Source organism: Myxine glutinosa, chromosome 13 (genome assembly GCF_964187855.1).
Source record: "Myxine glutinosa chromosome 13, kmMyxGlut1.1, whole genome shotgun sequence".
NCBI classification, from domain to species: domain Eukaryota; kingdom Metazoa; phylum Chordata; class Myxini; order Myxiniformes; family Myxinidae; genus Myxine; species Myxine glutinosa.
This window is the reverse complement of record NC_136273.1, coordinates 18,927,974-18,952,973: the sequence shown is the minus strand read 5'-3', so window position 1 is coordinate 18,952,973 and position 25,000 is coordinate 18,927,974. Positions and strand designations below refer to the sequence as shown.

At 45.4% G+C, this 25,000-nt stretch overlaps 2 protein-coding genes across 7 annotated transcripts in view; one reads left to right on the top strand and one right to left on the bottom strand.

The window, feature by feature from the left end:
• Positions 1–25,000, bottom strand: part of CENATAC (centrosomal AT-AC splicing factor) — a 480,847-nt gene that overhangs the window by 70,217 nt on the left and 385,630 nt on the right. The window lies entirely within an intron of this gene.
• LOC137410712 (paired amphipathic helix protein Sin3b-like) overlaps positions 1–25,000 on the top strand; it is an 82,068-nt gene that overhangs the window by 16,884 nt on the left and 40,184 nt on the right. For 4 of the 6 annotated variants that reach the window (XM_078767138.1, XM_078767141.1, XM_078767139.1 and 1 more), the window contains exons 4-5: positions 13,628–14,297; positions 21,415–21,480. In XM_078767138.1, the coding sequence (XP_078623264.1) occupies positions 13,628–14,297; positions 21,415–21,480 (736 nt within the window). The remainder of the gene's footprint in view (positions 1–13,627; positions 14,298–21,414; positions 21,481–25,000) is intronic. The other 2 variants (XM_078767142.1, XM_078767143.1) reach the window with 2 other exon arrangements.

The following is a 25,000-nucleotide window of genomic DNA, read 5'->3' as shown; positions in this document are numbered from 1 at the left end:
CAAATTTTGGACACCAATTGTGTTAGTACGGTAACAATTGGTGTCGAGGAGTGGAATTCGAACCCGGGACTAAATTTATTAGGCCCAAATTGGTAACAAGTAGAATCGATTCGGAGCGCGTTTCCCGCGCGAAATTATAACGGCGAAATTTGTATTTGTTTTACGAAACTCGAATTTTGCAAGTCGCGCTATGGCGGATCAACACGGCTGGGGTCCGGTAGGGGAGAGTGAGGCAGGGTCGGTCCAGGACCAAATTGAGGGACATGAGGGACATGAGGAGAGCGAAACAGCGGGGGTAGCAGGTGCACAAAATGGCGCTCTCGCGCACGATGCTTCAGGCGCGCAAAAAGGCGCCTCGCTGGTCACCGTGCCCGCGACCGAAGTAGCGCCGCTGGGAAGATTGGAACTTTTTTTTATACAAATGACGGCCCTTATGGAAAAGAATAGTGAGCGATTGGAAAACCAAATGGGGTAATGAGGGACGAAGCGAGGGCTCGGAGTGAGCAATTGGGGGTAATGAGGGACGAAGCGAGGGCTCGGAGTGAGCAATTGGGGGTAATGAGGGACGAAGCGAGGGGTACCAGTGAGAAGTTAGACAATAATTTTGAGGGGTTAGACAACGGGATAAAAGAAGTGAAAAATGGGTTAACGGGGGTAGAAAACAGAATGGCCGCTCAAGAGAATCAAATGGAAGGGATGCAAAAGGGGTTAGAGGGGGTAGAAAATAGAATGGCTGCCCAGGAGAATCAGATAGAGGGAGTGAAAAATGGGTTAGAGGGGTTAGAAAACAGTATGGAAGGCAAATTGAGGGACATGAGGGACCAAGCGGAAAGGGAAGTTAAACAAATGGAGCAGCAGATAGAGGGGGTCAGAATGGGGGTAGAAACCAAACTGGATGCTCACAGGGAGGAAATGGAGCAGATGAGGGTGGCATCTGGGCAGGAGATGCAAGTGATGGGAGAGGAGATCAGAAGAGGAGTGAGTGAGGAGGTCGGAGGAGTGCGCGAGGAGGTGAGGCACTGTAAGGAGCACATGGAGAAGGAGGTGAGAAAGGGGACTGTAAAGTTACAAGGGGGCATAGAGGACCTGACGCAGGAGGTGGAACAGCTGACGGAGGGACAAAAAGGACTAACGGAGCAGGTTCAAAGGAACACTGCAGTATTAGGAGGTTTAAAAGCGACACAAAACGACATAAAAAACGACTTGATAGCGACGAAGAGGGAATGTCAGATGGTACGTGAGGGACTGACAACGAGGTTGGACGAGGTGATAGAGGTAATGGAGACGACGGACCGGCAGGTGAGGACGCACATGGAAACGGTCAAGGTAGCCTTAGAGGATGAGCTTGAGGAGACGTACCGGGGAATAAAAGAGGTGAGGCACAAATTAGAAGAAGTGGAAGAAGGGGTGAGCGAAATTAAGAAGCGACGGAGAGAGGATAAGAAAGAGATAAAGGAGGAAGTAAAAGAATTGGTCCAAAGTCTGTGTTCGGATCGTGATGATGTGCTCATTAACCGGATGAGGGATTCACAGGTGATGGAGGAGAAGCGAAGAGGAAGAGGACCCGGTGTAAGTGGTGACCAATATGGTCGTGCGTATGATGCGCCAGGTGATTTAAGAAGATTGGGGGTCGAGATGGACCCGGGTGTTCGTGAGAGGCCGTTGGTGAGGTGTGTGACAGGTCTGGTGTGCGAAAGAGGAGGTGTGCGAGGAGGTCCGACTCTGGGGTGTATGAGGAAAGAGTGCGCTGTCAGAAGTAAGGAAGAGTGTCCACCTGTGGTGAGTGTTACAGAGGGTGTGACGGGAGAGTGTGCGCAGGAGTGTGCGCGAGAAAGGTGTGTGACGGACAGGTGCATGAGGAAAGAGTGCGCTGTCAGAAGTAAGGAAGAGTGTCCACCTGTGGTGAGTGTTACAGAGGGTGTAACGGGAGAGTGTGCGCGAGAAAGGTGTGTGACGGACAGGTGCATGCGGAAAGAGTGTGCTGTCAAGAGTAAGGGTGAGTGCGCTGTCAGGAATGGAGGTGAAAGTAGTGAGAGCGACATGGAGCGTGAGTTGGTTGTGACAGGTGAGCGAGGATGTACACCTGGGATGGAAGGATGCACACCTGGAATGGTAGAGCGTGAGTGGGAATGCACGCTGGAGTTGGTGGTGAGGCACGTGGTTGGGTGTGCGAATGAGGGCACACCTGTGATTGTCACAGAGGAGGTGACCGAGGAGGGGGCGCGAAGAGGTGTTTTGGTGAGGTGTGCGACCAACGAATGTGTGCCAAAGTGTTCGGTGGTCAGGTGTGTGACCAAGGCTGTGAGTGGAATGAGGGTACCTGGGTGTGTAAGGAAAGGTACGAGGAGCATGAGCACGGCTGGATGTGTGAGCAAGGAACGGGCTTCGGGGTGTAAGCATGCAGGTGAAGCATCGACATTAAACGGGTTAGAGGTTAGGTCGACTTTGAGCCGAATCGGGCCCTCGGTGCGTGCTGGGCCTCGCTTTGAACGGCCGCGTCCGTGCTCCACTAGGCGGAGCGGGCGGCCCAATAGAAAGGGTCGTCATGGCGACCACTTTTTGTTGAGGCATTCCGGCAGGTCGAGATCGGGACATTGGATGGCTCCACGCCGAGGTGATGCGTGGGATCTCGGCCCGGGTAAGCCCCCGTCCCTGCACCGAGTGCCGGACGCATCCAGCCGCTGGCACAAAACAACCAGCATCCATTGCTTGGCTTTACGAAGCCGGGCTTTGGACAGGGATTGGCGCACCGAGAGGTATTAGTGAGTCGACTGGGTGATGAGGTTAGTGTTTTGGACCCAAAATTAGAGAAAAACAAAATTTGATGATTGGCAAGGGATTGGCAGTAGTGATTGGCAGATGATGGGCAGTGATTGGCAAATTTTTAATTTGTTGAAATTTGATGTGCAAAATTGGTAGTGAGAGACCCCCGATGTGGTGGGATGGCAAATCCACCATCCTTCCCATGGGGGGGCAAAGGAGCAATAGCTTATGGGGTGTATGGCAGTGAAAACTAGCCCGGGTGGGTTAGGATATTGTGTGTAGGGATCTAGAGAAGATGACCTTAGGTAACGTTAAGGTTAGTTAGTGACTGATACCTGTAGTGGGGACGCAGGTAGATTAGTATGGATGATAATGACGAGGGAGCGCAATAGTTTAAAGGGACGACTGGGAAGCGCAAGTTTCAGAAGGGAGTAGTTAGCTGAGATGATGCCGTGTTTGTGAGAATTGAACAGGTGTGATTGCACAGGTGTGCAACTGGACAGGTGTGTGGAGCAGTGTATGAGTAGTGAGTGTGTGGATCAGCGCGAATGCGCTTGGGGAGAGAAGGGTGCAGGTGGCACCAGGTGTGAGAGCACAGGTGTGCAGGTACAGGTGTGTGGAGAGAGTTGGAGTGAGTGGTACGGAGTGGTGTGCATGGTGCGAAGGTGTGGATGGGGGAAGAGTGGACCCCTTTCACGAGTACCCGGGGCGGGTAGTGTAAGTGTTAGGTAGAGGGTGCAGGTAAATTGTGGTTGGATATTGGCATTTGTGGTGCGGTTGCAGAATGGTGTTGTGAATGGGTGCATTAGTGTTGTGGAAATGGCTGGGCGTGTAGCCTGTTAGTGTGTGTAGTTGGTTGGGCACTCCACCACTGTGAGGATGTCGGCCAGGTGAGGCCGCAGGTGGGCTCTGGGAGCCGGTAGAGTTGTGGATGGGGCCCGAGGATCCGGAGGATGGACCCGGGTAGCCCAGTGCCAGAGAGGGCACCGAGTGGGGAGAGTGCCAGAGGGCCTTCCCCAGGTAGTTAGGTTAGGGTAAGGAGCAGGTAAGCTCGGAGGCAACCGCAGTGGTGGAGGTGTGCAGGTGGGTAGACCCACTGGGAGAGGTACACGCCGCAGCCCAGAAATTGTGCGAGGGCACCGGGAGATGAATCGGGGGAGTGAGACCCCAAATTGAAGAGCACCACAGTTTGGCCAATGGGAATTGGTTTTTTAGAACCCATAGTGTAAGAGGGCCAATGGTTTGGCCGGAGAAAGACCCCGGGTAGTGTAAAGTTGTTAAAGTCATTTAGGAAATAGTTAGGATTGAAGAACCTGTCGCACCATACGCAGCCACTTACCTGAGGTGATGATGATGACTCCACACCTGTGTTTTCTTTGTTGTGTTGCAGAAATGAGAATTGCTGTTGGATTTGTGAGACGCATCACGACGTGGATGAGACATTGGGGTGATTCCATCTCTCCCTCCCTAGGAGGGACTGATGATGAATTGGTAATGGCAAATTTTGATGTTGAGTTGAAAATGGCAAATTTTGATGAGAGTTGAAAATGGCAAATTTGATTGGTTAGGAGGGAGAGAAGACGAATTTGGTTTATGGGAGGAACGGGGAAGACAGTAGGGATGTTTGTTGATTTGTAAAGTAGATGTTTATGGGTAGTGTTGTGTTGTGTGGATACAGTAAGGGGTAAGGGAGGGGCCATGTAGGTTACCTGGTGGGGGGGGGCGTACGATAGGAACGTACCTGTCTCACCTGGTTCCCATGTGCCCCCAGTGTGCATTGCCTTGTGTTGCGTGCACTTTTGCGCCCTTACCACCTTACTCACTTGGTTCTTCTTTTGTCTCCCACCTCCGAGGATCTGGCTTTGGGGTAGAGAGAGAGGAGAGAGAGGTGCTGGCTGCGCAGTTGTGGGCCTGCACTTTCGCTGTTTGCTGCCGGGATCGATACACCATATGGACCGCAATGTTTGTGGCCACCCACAATGGACCGCAGTTCGTTTGCGGCCAAGCACCACCCGGGGATGGACCTATGGGTCAACGTGGCACCTATGCCATAAAGGTGAACCACTGTTAATTAACACCACTGAAGGCCACACGAAGAGCAAGAGACACCTGCAGGGTTAGGGGTTGTCGAATTTATTTTTATTCCAATGAACAATGGTGACTGCACCGATTGGTGGTGGGGTGGTGCTTTTGATGCTCGGGAAGGGTGCTCTGCACGTTATTAAAGGCCGTCGGCCACAGAGCACTCGTGGGTTGGTGTATCGATGCTGGCAAGCGCGCTCTCTCTATGCATAACATCTGCATGTGTTCCTCCAAAGACAGGTCCTGGATCGTAGTGTAGATATCAGCGTAATCTTGTAAATAATGCTCCCTACCGGCTGTATGTTTAGTTTGAGAATTCTTTCCGGATTCGGTTATCCTGTGGGTGTGTTTCTGTGAGGAGAAGGGTGCAACGTCGCAGGGGGACATATTTACTCATTTGTGAATATCTGTAAAACTGTCGCACTCAGGGTAGAGATAATAGTAGAGGGAACTACATTGCGTGCCACACTAAAGTAGGTAAAAATTTATCGGGTCGGGATGCCCCGAGGGTAGAGAAGGGTGCAATGTTGCGAATATGGAATTTGGCCTCCATATCCGCTTGTAAATATTCCCCTATTTTCTCCAATACTCCCCAACTTTCCCCAATCCCCCATTCCCTAGTCCCATTGCATGTAAATAACAATCAGTAGAGCCGACCTTCCCCTTATTCCCCCATTAAATGTCGTGCCCAGGTCCACCGCACCACACGTAGACAACTTTCGGACATCTTCCTAGTTATTCTTAATCTATGTCAGTTAAGGCCTCGTTTCCATTAATTATGACTCTTCGTTGCACCAGAATGTGATTATATGGCATCAGTAGTGAGTTTAGGACCTTTCCCATACCTCCTCCCATCTTCTTCCCCAAACAACAATTACAACTACAACTACGACTACAACAACAGAGGGGCGGGGAGTGTGCGTCCTCACACCGGCTCGGTTACCCGCCATGACCATGCGCTCCACGGCGTTACCCCGAAGGGGCTGGCTGTCAGCTCCTCGTCAGGGGCGGAGCCAGTAACCCCCCCACGCACCCAATGAGAAGCAACGTGCCGATTCCATCTGGGGCGGAGCTAACGAGCCGAGGGCGTGTCACTCCCCGCCGGATATACGCGGCCCCGCGCCGGATGTGACGTGAGATGCGCCTCAGCTTGGAGAGAGAAGCCACCGCCACCCCCAGCGCGACGATACCTCCCCGCATCTTTGGACCGGACCGGACCGTACTGTACCCTGCTTTGAGCCAAGAGTGCACCTTGAGCCATCGCTATCTGCCTTTCCTTGCCATCAACCCCCGTGTGAGTCAGCCTTGTCCCGTTTACCTGTCGTCTGTCCGGGGTTAATGTAAGAGTGTGTCTAAGTGCCTGTCTTCCTGTAATATACCTCTAGCCCCTGTAATCTGACCTTTCCGTACGAATATAATCTCCTCCGGAGGTCTTGAGAATTGAAACATTGGTGTCGTATTGTGTTATTGTAATCCAGCCGGGTGTCTTCTTTTTCTTATTGAGCCAGCATCGCGCGACTAGTCAACGTTCGGGCACAATCGGGTAACTTGTGCAGACGTGGTCATACCATAAAACCGCTCGGTAAATAACATCCAAGCCACGTCTGTAACAATATATATGTATATATATATATATATGTATATATATATATATATATATATATATATATATATATATATATATTGTTGCGTAAATGAGGATTGTGTTTTTTTATTGTGTGTATTATTATTATTGCTTTATTCTGAGCCCTCCTTGCTCCAGTGTGTATAAAGGTCAAAAGGGCGTCCCGGTAGTTAATTCCATAAAGCATACATTGAAGGACACTATAATATCCCTGTTCAGTAGTTTATATCCTTATTATGTGTTTTAGGGTAAGGCCTTGTCTTCCATTAACATGACACTCCATTGCACCAAGTGAAATAAGATAGAGTCCCTTCATTCCTCATTCCCATTCCCAAAACCTCCATTTCCCCTTTCGTCATGGCCAAGCCAGTTTGTTACAGCTGTGGGTTGTTTTCGCCCCCAAAGCCGCCATTGAACATGTGCTCGGGTTGGGGAAGAAAGGCGTGCCCACCCGTCGTCATCAAGGGCGGAGCCAGAGGGTCGCGCGACCAACCAGGGCCGAGGTGAGCACACCGATGGGCGTGTCCTAAAAGCCGGCGGCTTAATCGCCGGAGGCGCTATAAAGGCGCGCGCGCAAGAAGTTGCGAAGAGGTCCATGACAAGAGCAGAGCTGAGTTGTGTGGTTTTGGGAAAGAGCTGGGTTGGTCGTCAGTGGTCGTCAGTGGTTGCGTTGAGTTGTCGGTGGTGAGGAGTGATTGAACCAAGAGGAAGAGTTGGACCAAGAGAGAGAGAAAGAGTGGTTGGACCAAGAAAGAGAGAGGAGAGAACCCGTCACGCCAGACCCCCCACCAGCGCGTCGGCTCCACCAAGCAGCTCCGACCCGTGATCCCGCGCACACGACAGGATCGGTGGCATCAGCGGCCGTCGAGGTCCAGCCCGACGTCCCGTGCGGGATCAAGCTCCAGCCACACACCTCCTTCCAGCCAATCCTGCCTGCAATTTCCCCATTCCTGTACATGAGTTTGTTCTGTTTGTTTTGTCCCTGCGAATAAATTAAGACTGCATAGGATAAGCTAGTAATTTTCACTGTGTCACCTGCTTTTTCAATGTTCCCTGTACATAACCGTGACTGCTCCTTTTGCTTGTGTGTGTAAATAATAAATCCCGTTACTCTTCTGTACGTCTTCTTCTTCCTCTTTACATTCGGTTGCTTTAGAGTTTTCCATATTGAATATCTGTGGCGCGATACGGCCAACGTTTGGGTGAATCGGGTGAATCGGGGTAACTGTTAGGTCGCGGTGCCTCCGCTCGGCAAACATAACATCCTTAACCGCAGACCCTAACAATATATATATATATATATATATATACATATATATATATATATATATATATATATATATACATACACACACACACAGACTTGGCATTTAATATGGAATTTTTTTTTTTTTCTTGACTTGGGTTTACTTTCTTAACTCAGTATATCAATCTGGTGAGTTTCTTTTACACTTTGGTGATTTATTTGTTAAAAGAACCATGTCACTGTCTGTCGCAGCAAGAAGTCAACAACAGGATTATATCACAGGTGGCGTGGCAAAATGTACGGACAGGTGCATTTGATGATTGGCTTCACAGTCGGGTATACAAGGGTTGTTGCGTTCTGTATTAGTGGAAAACAACTGCTGCACGTCTCCAAAAGTTATTGCTGCTTCCTCTGGAGATGGTCCGTCAACTCGACAATGCTGTTTGTCATGGAGTGGTGGCTTTACGAAATTACGGCATGAAACAGCGTGCTATTGCTCGGCAGTATGGCATCACTCAAGGTCAGGTGTCAAAGATCCTGAAACGAAATGCTCAGAGGGGTGTCCCTACTCCAATACCGAGGCCAGGACGTCCCCGCAGAACCACAAGGAGGGATGATCGCCAGCTGCACCGGTTAGTCCGCAATGGCCGTACCAATTCAGCTAATCGGCTTAGGGCTGAGTGGCAGCAACTGACAAATGTGCCTGTATCCAGAAGGCTAGTCAACCAACGACTGGTTCAAGCAGGCTATCGTGCCAGGCGTCCCCTGAGAAAGCCACGCCTGACCCGACAACACAGCCAGCGCCGATTGCAATGGGCCAGAGAGCACCGTCAATGACAGCCAGAACACTGGAATCACGTGATCTTCAGTGACGAGTCTAGATTTCTGGTCTATCGTCAAGATGGCCGCGTCCGAGTGCGCAGACAAGTGCATGAAGCCTACAACAAAGATTGTATCATGCCAAGAGTCCAAGCTGGAGGTGGTGGGGTGACCGATTGGGCTGCTTTTCATGCAGGGGCAAAACTGACCTGGTTGTTCTGAATGGAATCCTGAACCAGTTCAAGTACAGGGCCATTCTGGAAGAAACATTGCTTCCATTTGCTCGTGCAGCCTTTCGAGGAAACTTTGTCTTCCAAGATGGCAATGCATGGCCTCATCGTGCTCGCATGATCCAACACTTTCTTGCTGACCATGGTGTAGAGCATATGGAGTGGCCTGCCATGTCCCCGGATATGAATCCGATGGAGAACTTGTGGGCAGAATTCACGCGTCAAATCGACCACTTGGACCAGCAGCCGACCTCTGTGCGTGAATTGCAGCAGGCTATTGTCACTGCATGGCAAGTGATTCCTGTCAAAACCTTGGCAAATCTCGTGAACACCATGCCTCAACGTGTACGTGCTCTCCTGAATGCTCGTGGGGGTTACACGAAGTACTGAACTGTAATTTTACTGTCTGTAATCCCAGTCGTAATTTAACTTTTGTTTTTGTTAAAAAAATTTTTTGGCTAATGTGCAAAATAAAGAGATACTTCTGGAAAACGTACAGAAGTTTAACACAGGACTGTCCATGACTTGAGTTCGATATCAGTTTACATCACTTTCAAGGATCAATTTATTTGTTTCGAAATGTCAAATGTGGTTTTTGTTTCTTCTAAAGGTCACATTAACAAAATCTAGAATAATTTCAACATAATTCCAATGAACTTTTGGTTCTAAGACATCTTGAAAAGTAAGTTCACCCCCACCAAAAAAAATATTCCATATTAAATGCCAAGTCTGTGTATATATATATATATATATATATATATATATATATATATATATATATATATATATATATATATATATATCGGATCACTTTCATGCAAAGTTCATTTTCATGGTGAGGGCATGCGAGAGTGAAGCCACCAGAAGTGTTCCTGTGGGCATCTTATCATGCTAATTTTCGTGACACAGTAGATTAAAACAAAAAAATGCAACAGACGGATCCTCCCATGCCAATCTTCGTGACGCAGTAGATTGTAGGTTAAGAAAGCAACAGAGAGATTGATTATGTCAACTCCCACATCATCAGATGCATATGGCTGCCGAAGCAGTTACTTGATTATTTAACACAATCCTGGTCGGGGTGTCACTCCCACGCAGGATACTCGAATGGCTTATTTCCGTTTTGTCCCTGAGTACAATGTCCGGTCGCAATGCTTTGTTTTCTGTGTTTACACTCGATGGAATCATCAGGTCGTACGTGAGCATGACGTCCTCATTTTCAATGATTGGCCTTGGTTCGTGTTTCTATGAGTTTTCTGGTACTGGGATGTTTAAATTTTTGTGGATTTGCCAATGAATCGCTTTGCATACTTGTGCCGTTGTTTGTGAAGTTGTTCTGATAGTTTTTTTGCATCCCGAGAGCAGATGACTAGTACTTTCTGTTTCTGTCTTGCAGAATCTACACTTGTCCGTCTGGCTCAGTTCCGCCATCTTTTTAAATCCATTGGTGTTGTGTACTTGATCTTGGGCATTTATTATGATTCATTCTCCGTCCCAGTTGAGCTGACCTCTTATTAACCATTCCAATGAGCCTTCTTTGTCTATCCCCACTCTGTCCAATTATTATTATTATTTTTTTCCTGCTGTTTTGTCATTCTCCCAGTTGTTGGTGTATATTTCTTGATATTTGTTTTTATACATTTATTTTGTCTTTTTTGCAATTCCTGGGGCTGTATTTGTTGCCGTTTCATTTTCCTGTACAGCATTTTCTAGTCACACCTCTTTTTGGAAATAATTTGCAAGGTGAGTTGGGGATACTTTTTCAGGTTTGTTGTGTCTTGTTCTTGTCTTGATGTCTAACTTGTTGATTTCTGATTGGGCCCAGTTTATTATTCCACAGCTATATTGGAACACTGGTACTGCGAGCTGGTTTATGGCTTTGATTTTGTTTCTTGGGGAGAAGTATGTTTTCACGATCAGCTTCGTTCTACGTAGGTATTCTTTGGCGATTGTTTTGCACATTTGTTTGTGACATATTTGGTGGCCCTCTTCTATTCCGAGGCATTTGTATGATGCTTCATTGTCTAGCTCCTGTATTGTTGTATCCAGGTCGATTTTTGTGTTGTCTGTTTTTGTTGGTTTAACTTGTAGCCTGGCGTTGGCTTAGCGGTTAGGGTGCCGGCTTGGGATCCCAGGATCCTGGGTTTGAATCCCGGTCGATCGCTGAATTAACGCCAGGGGGGTTGACTCAGCCTGTCATCCTTCTGAGGTCGGCAAATTAAGTACCAGCTTGCTGGGATGAATGATCACGGTGTGTACCCCGATTCAGAATAGGCACATTGTATCCCTGCGCATCGTAAGAGCGTGACCAAGGGTTGGCGTCAGGAAGGGCATCCGGCCATAAAAACATTGCCTCAAAACAGGGAACCATGATTGTCATGGGGCCCGCAAGGCTAACCCCCGCTTTAGCGGGGAAAAATGGCCTTAAAACGATCATTCATTCATTCATTCAACTTGTACAAAAATGTGCACTTGGCGTACTTGTCTTGTCCAAATTCCATTTGAGTGTCCTTGTAAAACCGTTTTACTAGTTTTAGTTGTTCTGTCAATTTTTTGGCATTTTGCGAGAAGAGCTTTAAATCATCAGTGTATTGTACATGTGTAAAAAGAAGGAAAGAACCGCCTTTAAAGGCTATTTTTCCCCGCAGAGCAGGAGTTGGCCCTCTTCGGGCACTGTGGTCCCCTTTTTGAAGCAATGTTTTATGGCCAGATGCCTTTCCTGCCGCCAACCCTGTTGGTCGCCTCTTGCAACACACAGGGAATTACCAGTGAACTGGTGCTCAATTTGCCGACCTCAGAAGGATGACAGGCTGAGTGAACCTCCCTGGTGTTAATTCAGTGATCGACCAGGATTTGAATCCAGGATTCTAGGATCCCAAGCCGACACCCGAACCACTAAGCCAACACCAGGCTCGTATAGTAGATGTCACCTTTCCTATTCCTTTGGATGTTTTTCTATTGGTTGTTAGGGTGTATCCATGTCCATATTCATTGATGAGGTTACTTAGTGGGTCCAGACCCAGACAAAACAAAAGGGGGAAAGGCTGTCTCCCTGGATGATTCCATGCCGTATCTTCACATCTGGTATTTTGATTTTCCTTCTGAGTGCTGTAATATCAATGTGGTATTCCAGAGCACCATTGCTTTCTCAATCAGTTTCATTATTTGGGGATTGATTTTGTACATTTTCATGCATTTTATCATCCACAAATGTGAGACACTGTCAAAAGCTTTTTTATAGTCTATCCAGGAGGTGGACAATGTAGTTATTCGCATTTTGCAATTTTCATTTATGGCCTTGTTCAGTCGTAGGTGGTCAGTTGTTCCATAACATCCTCTCTTACATCCCTTTTGTTCTGCCTCTAAACCTCCTTGCTGTGTTAGATGATGGTACATCATTTCTTTGATGATTCCTTTCAGCAGTTTGCATGTGGTTTTGTATGTTTTGCAGTCTTGTATGTGGCCGATAGGCTGGTATTTGTGGGGAAGTTGGGTATGTGTTTTGTATGTTTTGCAGTTTTGTATGTGGCCGATAGGCTGGTATTTGTGGGGAAGTTGGGTTTCCTCTGATTTTGGGATGAGAAAGTTGTTCCCTTCGACGAGCCACTCATCCACGGCCTTTTCCTCTTGGATCAGTTCGTTAAATGTCCTGGGGTAGTGATTGTGAAGAGCATCAAGTTGTGATAGCCAAAAATTTGGAATTCCATCTGGGTTTGGACTTTTCAAGTTTGGCTTTTTTGAAGTTGGGCTTTTGAAGTTGTTTTCTAATTTTCTCTTCATCAATACTCGATGGGGGCACTTCCTCGAGATGTTGCTTCGTCTTTTCCAAGTTTGGGATCCATTCTGCTTCCTTATTGTGTTATTTTCACTCTTCAAAAATTCCTTTCCAGAATTTTTTCCAGTTTTTCTTTTTCAGGGGGAGTTGACGCATTCTGGTTTTGTTTGCCCCCAATTCACTGTAAAATCTCTTTGGGTTACTTTCAAACATGTGGTTTTGTTTTCTCTTGTTGTTTCCTTCATCGTTTTTTTAAATCTTCCTTGCTATCATTTGAGTTTGTTTTCAGCACCCAACCACTCGAGGTCTTTGTCTTCGATTTTGGATTTGTTTTTTATTCTTTGGATTCTCTTTTTTAGTTTTGGATGTCTGTTTCCTTTCCTGAACTGTTGTATTTGTCCTACTTCCTTGCACAGTTGCTGTCTTTGTGTCTCTAATCTGTCTCCAAGGTGGAATTTGGTTTGTATTTGTAGGGCATGCTTTTTCTTCTTCTGCTGTTGTTTGCCCGTTACTTTTTCTTGATTTCCTTCAAGGTGAATGATTTTGAAATCATTTTTCTAATTGAATGGTTGGTTTGCCTCACTAAGAGTGTGTGTGTGTGTGTGTGTGTGTGTGTGTGTGTGTGTGTGTGTGTGCGTGTGTGTGTGTGTGTGTGTGTGTGTGTGTGTGTGTGTGTGTGTGTGTGTGTGTGTGTGTGTGTGTGTGTGTGTGTGTGTGTATGAGTGACGCGCACGCGGTCTCGAAACCAGACCCCATTACTGTAAATCTAACCGTACTTTCTCTGAGCAATATAAAAAAGCTCTTGTACGAGATCCTATTTGAATAAACCATTTTACACAAAAAATATCTGCTCCTGCAAAATAACCAATAATCTCTTTGCAGCAATATCCTGCATTTTATATCATTATTGGAACCATTTGTTGCTGAAAAATTTGAATGAGAACCAGTTTATGCTGACACTGGAACCACTGTTTTAATTAAACCATATTATTATTGTGTGCATTGACTTGTGTTTCATTTACTTGCTTCTTTGACAGCATGATATCAAAAATCTAATGTCCTGACTTCTTCTTCTTTATACTTTGCAGAGTTGACATTAATCGATCCATTGCTCAGATAGTCAGACTGCTGCAGCCTTTTCCAGACCTCCTCGAGGGATTCAATGGATTCCTGCCGAAGGTGTATTCACTGCCCTTTCCATGTTCGAAGCAGTCAGCTGTACCCCAGCCAACTTCGTCCCTCACACATTCAAGAAGCTTACCTTCATCTTTACATGCTTCAATGGATTTTCTTCAACATTCCCCAGATCGGTCAAGTCAGATTTATTGTTCTTCACCTCCAACTCTTTCTCGTGCTTGCTCACCAGAAACAACAGGTTCCAGCCTGAAAGTGGAAAAAAAGGAAAATGCTTCAAATGACATTGCTGGGTGTCTCATTTCAGCTTTAAATGTTGTTGAACCTTCAAACACATGCACCTCTTCCTCCTCAACTCCTTCTGCACCCGGTGATTTCACTTGTTTGACACCTGTTATCGACTCGCAGATTGGACAACAGGATTGTCCCACCTCACCGGCTGGAAATCGCACTCCTCCTCAGCTGTCACCCGAAGCATCTCCCCCGTCTGCAGTATCCACCGGAACTCTTCCTCTTTGTGTGGAACCCGAACATGCAATGCAGTTTATTGAGGAAGTTGAAGCCACTTATCATGATCGACCAGAACTCTATCAATCCTTCTTGAATTTGCTTCGGACATATCAGGTACTATGAATGTATGGTTGTATGTATGTATGTATGTATGTATCCGCCCGATCACCGGTGCCTTCTGGCTTCTTGGTTTGCATCAGCGGAAAAAAGTGTATGTGGCAGACACATCTTTGTTTCTTGAGGATTATGCAATGTTTGCCGAATGAGGCATTATCCGTGGCTAATGCTTTCCTTTGAGGTCAGGAGGTACTATTACTATATGACTTGATTATTATAGTCTTCATTGGTTAAATTTTTGAGCAATATTTCATCCTAATGCGAACAAATAACCTCAAAATCTGGACAGAAAACTCCGATTGATGTTCAAAACAATGACCACCATAAGAATCTCAATGCTATTGAGTGACACTGCTGAGGCTTCCAGGCTGGAAGCAACACTATAATAATAATAATAATTCATTTATTTTGTATATTGTATACTATGCTCTGTGCATGTGCGGGATTTCTTATTGGGATTGGGAGGGCCGCTCGCCACGCTCCACACATTTTTTATGGGTGTGTATATATTATATATATATAATATATATATATATATATATATATATATATTATATATATATATATATATATATTATATATATATACATACATACACACAGACTTGGCATTTAATATGGAATATTTTTTTGTGGGGGTGAACTTACTTTTCAAGATGACTTAGAACCAAAAGTTCATTGGAATTATGTTGAAATTATTCTAGATTTTGTTAATGTGACCTTTAAAAGAAACAAAAACCACATTTGACATTTCGAAACAAATAAATTGATCCTTGAAAGTGATGTAAACTGATATCGAACTCAATTCATGGACAGTACTGTGTTAAACCTCTGTACGTTTTCCAGAAGTATCTCTTTATTATGCACATTAGCCAAAAATTTTTTTAACAAAAACAAAAGTTAAATTACGACTGGGATTACGGACAGTAAAATTACAGTTCAGTACTTCGTGTAACCCCCCACGAGCATTCAGGAGAGCACGTACATGTTGTGGCATGCTGTTCACGAGATTTGCCAAGATTTTGACAGGAATCGCTTGCCATGCAGTGACAATAGCCTGCTGCAATTCACGCACAGAGGTCGGCTGCTGGTCCAAGTGGTCGATTTGACGCATTAATTCTGCCCACAAGTTCTCTATCGGATTCATATCCGGGGACATGGCAGGCCACTCCATATGCTCTACACCACGGTCAGCAAGAAAGTATTGGATCATGCGAGCACGATGAGGCCGTGCATTGTCATCTTGGAAGACAAAGTTTCCTGGAAAGGCTGCACGAGCAAATGGAAGCAATGTTTCTTCCAGAATGGCCCTGTACTTGAACTGGTTCAGGTTTCCATTCAGAACAACCAGGTCAGTTTTGCCCACTGCATGAAAAGCAGCCCAAACGGTCACCCCACCACCTCCAGCTTGGACTCTTGGCACTATACAATCTTTGTTGTCGGCTTCATGCACTTGTCTGCGCACTCGGACGCGGCCATCTTGACAATAGACCAGAAATCTAGACTCGTCACTGAAGATCACGTGATTCCAGTGCCCTGGCTGCCATTGACGGTGCTCTCTCGCCCACTGCAATCGGCGCTGGCGGTGTTGTCTGGTCAGGCGTGGCTTTCTCAGGGGACGCCTGGCACGATAGCCTGCTTGAAACAGTCGTTGGTTGACTAGCCTTCTGGATACAGGCACATTTGTCAGTTGCTGCCACTCAGCCCTAAGCCGATTCGCTGACTTGGTACGGCCATTGCGGACTAACCGGTGCAGCTGGCGATCATCCCTCCTTGTGGTTCTGCGAGGACGTCCTGGCCTCGGTATTGGAGTAGGGACACCCCTCTGAGCATTTCGTTTCAGGATCTTTGACACCTGACCTTGAGTGATGCCATACTGCCAAGCAATAGCACGCTCTTTCATGCCGTAATTTCGTAAAGCCACCACTCCATGACAAGCAGCATTGTTGAGTTGACGGACCATCTCCAGTGGAAGCGGCAATAACTTTTGGAGACGTGCAGCAGTTGTTTTCCACTAATACAGAATGCAACAACCCTTGTATACCTGACTGAAGCCAATCGTCAAATGCACTTGTCCGTACATTTTGCCACGCCACCTGTGATATAATCCTGTTGTTGACTTCTTGCTGCGACAGACAATCAGTGACATGGTTCTTTTAACAAATAAATCACCAAAGTGTAAAATAAACTCACCAGATTGATATACTGAGTTATGAAAGTAAACCCAAGTCAAGAAAAAAAAAAATTCCATATTAAATGCCAAGTCTGTATATATACAGTCGTGGGCAAAAATATTGGCACCCTTGTACTTTTTTCAAATAACTCACAATTTTCTCTAAAAATGAGTTGAAATTGACAAAAGTGTTTGGTCCGCACAATTCTTTATGTCACTGTTAATATTACAGAACATTTGTTTTTGATTCAGAACTTCATATATCCTTTTAAATCGGAAAATATATCGAAATGACTGATAAAATTATTGACACCCTCGACTTAATATTTGGTAGCACAGCCTTTGGACAAAATAACTGCAGGCAAGTGCCTCCTATAGCCATGAATGAGCTTCCTACACCTCTCTAATGGCAGTTTGTCCCACTTTTCTTGTGCAAACTGCTCCAGTTCTCCCAGATTTGAAGGGTGCCTTTTCCCAACTACTGTTTTCAGATCTCCCCACAGGTTCAATGGGATTTAAATCTGGACTCATTGCTGGCCACTTCAAAACAGTCCAGCACTTTGTCTTGAACCATTCCTGGGTGCTTTTTGGAGTGTGTTTGGGGTCATTGTCCTGCTGCAAGACCCATGACTTTTGCCGGAGACCCAGCTTTCTGACACTGGGTTGAATATTGCGCTCAAAAAAGCCTTAGTAATCTCATGATTTCATGATGCCATGCACACATTCAAGGCAGCACAGCAACCCCAAAACATCACTGAACCTCCTCCATGTTTGACTTTAGGAAAGGTGTTATTTTCTTTGAAGGCTTCATTTTGTTTTCTGTAAACATACAGATGATGTGCTTTACCAAAAAGCTCTAATTTGGTCTCATCTGTCCTCAGGACATTCTACCAGAAGGATTTTGGCTTGTTTAGGTGTGTTTTGGCAAGCCCCAGTCAGGCTTTCTCAGCAGTGGGGTCCTCCTGGATCTCCCACCATAGAACCCTCTTTCATTGAGTTGGCGAAGGATGGTGCAAGTTGAAACTGTTGTACCTTGTGTCTGAAGTTCAGCTTGAATCTGTTTGGCAGTTGATCGAGGTGCTTTCTCCACCATTCGAGCAATCCTTCGCTGCAATCTTCGATCAAGTTTTCTCTTGCGGCCACGTCCAGGGAGGTAGCTTATGATGATATGCCATGGGCATTAAACTTCCTGATAACATTGCGTATGGTGGACACAGGAATATGAAGGTCTCTGGAGAGGGACCTGGTGCCTTGGGATTGTGCAAGCTTGGCTACAATGTTGTGTCTGATCTCCTCAGACAATTCTCTGGTTTTCTTTATTTTCTCCATGCTCATTGTGGTACATACAGAGACAAAACAGCAGAATGACGCCTTTTCTCCATTCAAACTGGTTGAATGAGTGATTTTTATAATGCAGGCACCTTCAACTCACCATTTTGGAGTTCAATTCCAAGGTAGAGGAGAATCACCTGCTTTAAATCTAATTATTTCTAACAACTTCTAAAAGATGCCAATAATATTGTCTGGGCCTTTTTTGGATTTCTTTGTGGAATAAGCTATGATTTCGTAATTTTTTCAGCTTTTTTTGTTTTGTTCCACTGCAAACAAAAGAAATACATATGTGGATACCAAAATATTTTTTAATTTCAACAATTTTCTGGAAGAAACGGTGCATTATTTGAAAAAGGTGCAAGGGTGCCAATATTTTTGGCCATGACTGTGTGTGTACATATATATATTGTTGCGGATCTCCTTGTCGGCCTTTCCCCTTACCAAGGGGGGATTAGTCCCCTTGTCTTTGACTAGCCGACGGGACCCGAGACCTATGACGTCACTTCCGGACAGTGTTGAGTAGGGTCATAGGACTGATCACTAATACCTAATTACCAACGCTGCCCAGGAAGCAAGGAAAGAAGCCCCGCCCGAATCACGGTTATAGGTGGAAACGCCGAGCGGTAGCGAACCGTGACCTGAGCCGTTAACAATGACTAAACCCGATCTGAGCGGTTCTGATCGTGCCCCGCTTGCCGAATGGAGGAAATCACTGATACGGTCGAATCAGGAAGAAACAAGGAATAACAATTGGTTTATTACACTATGTATAATGAGAAGAAGAAGAACACACAGTGCAGCCTTATACAGTCTTATACTTATCCCAGGACACGGGCCCGTTTCACACTCAGACACACTCACACGGGGATTGCAGATGGTCAGGTTGATGGACAGGGATGATGTCCAACAGCTCATTCTCCGGTCCCTGACTCGCACCGCAAAGTAGATGGTCAGGACGGCAGAAGCTCCCCGCGGGTCGTTGGCGTGGATCGGACAATTACGGGGCGAACGGTAAGCTGGGCTTGGCGGTTACACTGGCGTGGCTGCGTACGTAATAACTGGACCGGCGCTATATGCGCTCCCAATACGAATTCGTATGCGCTCCCACTACAAATTTGTATGCGCTCCCAATACAAGTTCAATAGCAAAGCGCCTCTCCCGCAGAAGTCCTGACAAGGGCAGTCCTTAACTTCAGTCCTCTGACAGTCCTCCTCATACGAGCGCTGTGGCGTAAGTCCTCCTTCGCACGCCCTTTCCCCACGAGTCCTGTTCAAGGGCTTTGTGCGTGCGCTTATATAGGCACGCCCTTACCACGCCCTGTCACGCCATGTCACCCGAGCCCTGATTGGCTGGTGGCCCTTACCGCTGCTGTCTCCCCCGCTTCAACCTCGACGCCGCGCTCCTCCCTCTCTCAGGCCTACCTCGTGTCCCTTGACAAGTGAGCATCCTAATGCGAGGTGCAATACCCAAAATGGGGTGCGGGATGGATTCTGCCCAACGAGGTAGATTTGGCGGGTGGAGGCAAAATGAACGGGGCCTATCTTATTTCTTTTACACAACGCAGATGATACTAGGGAAATGGCCTTATCCTCACACATACGATGACATAACTAATGTTCTAAGGGGCCTACGTGTTGCTTGTGGACTAACTATTGGGGCAAATCTTTAACCTTTAACCTTTACTCCTCAGTCACATTTGCTCTACAGCTAGGATACGGCGGCCGTACCCCCCCTAAATTGACAGAAACGTGCGGCGGCCGCAGAGTTTCTGAGGTGGCCTCAGGGTGGCCCTAGGGCGTATGGCTATCTTTTACAGGCCGTAGGGGTCGCCGTGGAATTATAGCGCGGAGTTATAACTTTTTTCATTTCTAGGGTGGCCGTAGCAATTCGACAAGCCGTAGCCATGACAACTGTAAGTGCTGTTATACATATGAAAAATAACTGGTATATATACCCACTCGTTACCGTCCGTCTGGCCGCACGTTCGCCTTAGGGCCCCCCTGCGGTCGCCTTGCGGGCACCTTGAGGCTACCTTGCGTCTGCCTTGAAAATTCTATGGCCGCCGCAGGGACGCCCTAAGGTCACCGTGCGACATCAAATCGAAGACCGTACGGCACCCCCACGTTTTCGGTCTCCACAATTTCTAAATACCCCGTGCGGCTACCCGAAAAATAAAAACATATGTGACTACTACATTGTGTGACCGTGGAAATACTGCGGCCGCCCTATAATTGCTAGTGGCCGTAGATTTTTTAGACCCTACGGCCGCCGAGCCAAATGTGACTGAAGCATTAATGATGTTATATGTACACTCTCAAAACCGCAAATATATATATATATATATATATACATATATATATATATATATATACATATATATATATACATATATATATACATATATATATATATATATATATATATATATATATATTTATATATAACAACAGTCATTTTAAGGCCATTTTCCCTGCCCTGTGGGCCCCATGACTATCTTCTCCATTTTGCCATATTTTCTGCATCTCCCCTTGTTTACCCCCTTGCCCGCATTTCTTCTTCCACCACCTTCAGCGAAGTCTTTCTCGGTCTTCCCCGTTCTCTACTTCCTTCTACATTCATTTCCATCACTCTTCTCAACCAGTCACTTTCATCCTTCCTCAGCACATGACCAAACCATCTCTACCTGTTTCTCTTCACAGCATCCATCACAGGCTTTATTCCCATCATCTTTCGCAATTCATCATTTGTCTTCCTCTCTCTCAACGATACTCCACACATCCACCAAGCCATTCGCATTGCCACCCTTTCCAGCCATTGTTGCTGCTCCACATTCATTACCCATGTCTCGCTCCCTAAATCATAACACTTCTCACACATGCAGCATACACCTTTCCCTTCAGCTTCAACCACACTCCGCTCCTCGTCAGGGGAGGGGGAGGGGGAAGGGGAAGGGGTAGGGGGGAGGAGAAGGGGAGGGGGTAGGGTGGGAGGGGGAGGGAAGGGGAGGGCCAGTCATCAATGACGTTGCAGTTCTCATGGTCGGAGAGCAGCACGACAATCGCGATAATCGCAACTTACTTTTTCCACATGCGAAATTTGCATTCATGTTTATTTAAATTATACAATGGACTACAAAATGTAAATGTTTCATGATTTTTGTTATATTATATCACCTTTATCTATCAATATTGTTGAAATGAAGATCAAATAGCTGTATGTTGAAATATGTTGAAAAAGTAAAAACTTTACATGGGGTGTACTTACTTTTTCACGTGACTGTGTATGTATGTATATATATATATATATATATATATATATATATATATATATATATATATATATATATATATAAATAAATAAAATGCTGTTTATCTGTCCCACCTTGAAACACGGAAACGCTCCTCAGAAAAAATAGTGAAAGTTGCTTCAAATTAATCCAAACGTATGGAAAAATTGTCAAACAAAAATTCAATTGGCCAGATATAATTGAACCTGGGTGGTGAATCGGCACAAGACTGCTGCTGAGGTTGCTCCATGTATTTATTATTATTTTTTTTTGCTTTCCTTTTCACCAACCGAGTTGTCTCTTCTAATAACCTCCCTTTTGCAGCTCAAGCACATGGGACTAGAAGGTGAGGTGTTGAAACAAGCAGATGAGGAAACGTTTTGCCAAGAGGTATTTTAATACTCTTTTTTTGCTGCACCCTTTCCCCTTCGTGCACTATTCTACTTGGGTTTCCTTAAAATGAAATATATTTTATATTGGAGTTTAGTCATCATGGTATTGTGGCATGTCACATCCTTCACTCTTTGCTGAAAAGACAGGCGAGGCTATTGTGATTGGGCTGTCGGTGTGCGAGTCTGTGCGCAGATCTACTTCAATATAGATTGTGAATTCTCAGCTTAACTGTAATCTGTGTACCCTGGCAAAGTTCTGCATTACTAAATGCTATATTTTGTTTTCTGTACTGATCTGTTTCCAGCAATACTAAACTTCGGCTGTGACAATGCATATGACATTTTGATGCGATTAAACGAACAAATTTGTAATGAATTAAAAGTCTTGCTGGAGACTAGAATCGTTATGTTCAGTTTGGTGACCTCCAAACAAGAGCATAGTATCATTTTTACCTCCACCACCGAAGGTGGGTTATGTATTCTACACTGTCTGTCTTTGAGCAGGATATCGCAAAATGTTGTGGTCAGATTCAGATGAAACTTGGTGGATGTGCTGCTTAGGTGACAAGAACAAGCTGATTCAATTTTGGTCATACTTGAATTTATTTATATTTTAAGTGATTCTTCACCAATGAGAGATGGGGTCAAAAACGTTACATAGAATGATATTTCTAATGATATTTCACTTTTAGATGGATTATGACCAATCTTGGTAGGCAGGTTGGGTGTGTGACGAGAACAAGCCATTAAGATTTCGGTTCAGGTCCGGATCCAGATCTGCCGTGTCCGTGGGATACAAAGTGTAATCCTTTCAGCCTGGCGGAAGTAAGTGCTCTCCCATGTGCCGTTCTACCTGTTCATATTGTTGAGGCTCTCCCTTCTGCTTTACGAGGAGAATGCCTTTCACTGACAACGATGTATGTTACATGTGAATGAGGGAATCCTCAGTTTTTTTTGTTAATGCTCTTCCAATTATGTTTTTTTTGGTCATTCCAGTATCTTTATGCACTCCACACAACTTCTGTCCTAATAAAGGCAAACATGGAAAGCTGTCTGTCTATATTTTACATACCCAAAAATAGTGGTCTTTGAATGCTTTTTGCAAATAAATACTTAGACATACATACTGTTACGTGCTCCTCTCCAACCCCCTGGTCACGGTGTACCTCCGAGCCCTGAGAGGAGTCACGGCAGAAAAAATGTGTTATTCTGTATGTCAAAGATCAATGGTGAAGCCACACCAATTGTTACAAACAAACCAGTATTGTATTAAGATCACACAAGAATAACAGTACAACAACAATAGTAATCAATTGTACAACCAATATATATTTCCTCTGATGGTACCATCAGGTTCGTACAATATAAATCACTGTGCTCCAAGTGAGCGAAAAGAAGAAGATTCCCAATGTCTCTAATTCCCGGCTTCAAGCCAAAGTTGATTCCGGCTTCAAGCCAAAGTCTATCCGCTCCAGCGATCGTCAGAACGATGTCCAATCGAGACCAGAATCCCATTGGGTTGGCAGTTAGTCCTGCTGCCAAAGCTGTGCAAAGGCGCCCTCAAGGCGACTGGGAAATCCAAAGACGCCCTCCAGGCGACGGGGAAATCACACCCTCGGGTATGGACGTTCCACGGCTCACAGTCGGCGAACCCCAAATTAATCTTCAAAAGCCACGTTGCACACACACACACCAGATACGTCTGAAAGCGGTGAAAACGGCTGACGATGCAAAGAAACCTTGCTCGACGCGCAAAGCGCGCGAGTCAAAATGGCCGATGGCCCGTTCTTGAGACGTCACGGCCCTTCGATGATTCTCTTCGGAATCAATCGCAAAACCTGACACGCAGGTTAATCTGTCACACCGATAACTCTGTCACAGGAATCCCTTTCCTGGGAAACCCAAAATTCACTCATGACTCTTGCTCGCCAATGTTCGCTCCAGACCGCAAAGCAACTATGCTTCTTGTCCGACTCCACTCGCTCCGCCTTCTTTTTCTCCTCTTCCTCTTCGTCGCCGTCCGGTTCCTGTTTCATTTAAAACATTAACCTTTTTACCTTTTGACAATAATAATTGCTATTTCCCTCAAACAACAATAATAATAATACATGGAATCAAAAATGTTTACAGTGGATGAAAACCACAACAACGGAAGTGACGAATCCGTAACAATACACACACACACATACATACAAACACGCAGATACATATAAATACATACATACATACATACATACAAACATACATACATACATACACACATACATATACACACAGTCACGTGAAAAAGTAAGTACACCCCATGTAAAGTTTTGACTTTTTCAACATATTTCAACATACAGCTATTTGATCTTCATTTCAACAATATTGATATATAAAGGTGATATAATATAACAAATATCATGAAACATTTACATTTTGTAGTCCATTGTATAATTGAAATAAACATAAATGCAAATTTCGCATGTGGAAAAAGTAAGTACACCCCTACATTTATCACTACTTCAAATACCTAAAATTAGAATCGGGTGCACCAGCTCAGGTGCAAATGATTCGAACATTGTTGGAGAGGAACTTGGAGGAACCTGTCTTATTTAAACCTCAGACATTTAGTTTGGTTTGCTCTTTGTTGTTGAAGTGTGCGGCGTCACCATGCCTAGATCAAAAGAGCTCTCTGAGGCCTTCAGAAAGAAGGTTATAGATGCCTACAAGTCTGGGAAGGTATTTAAAAAGATCTCCAAACAATTTGAAATCGATCATTCGACTGTCCGGAAGATCATCTACAAGTGGAGAAGATTCCAAACAACTGCCAACTTGTTCAGGCCAGGCCGCCCCAGCAAGTTCAGCCCGAGAGCAGACAGCAAGATGCTGCATGAAGTCTCTAAGAACCCCAGAATGTCATCACGGGACCTACAGGTAGCTCTTGCCACTGTTGATGTCAAAGTGCACGAGTCTACCATTAGAAAGAGGATGCATAAATTTGATCTAAATGGGAGGTGTGCCAGGAGGAACCCGTTGCTGTCCAGAAAGAACATCAGGGCAAGACTTAAGTTTGCCAATGAACACCTTGGCAAAGACCAGCACTTCTGGAACAGTGTGCTCTGGACATATGAATCAAAGGTAGAGCTATTTGGCCACAGTACCAGAAGACATGTTTTGTGAAAACCAAAGACAGCATTTGACCACAGGAACCTGATACCAACTGTAAAGCAAAGTGGTGGAAATATTATTGTTTGGGGCAGCCATGCTGCATCAGGGCCTGGGCAGCTCACCATCATAGAATCCACTATGAATTCTTCATTGTACCAGAGGGTGATTGAGGATAATGTGAGGCCATCTGTCGGAAAGTTGAAGCTCAACCGAAGGTGGACCTTGCAACATGACAATGACCCTAAACATACCAGTAAATCCACCAAGGAATGGCTGAAAAGAAAGAAATGGAGGGTTCTTGAATGGCCAAGTCAAAGCCCGGATCTAATTCCCATCGAGATGATGTGGGGGGATTTGAAACGAGCTGT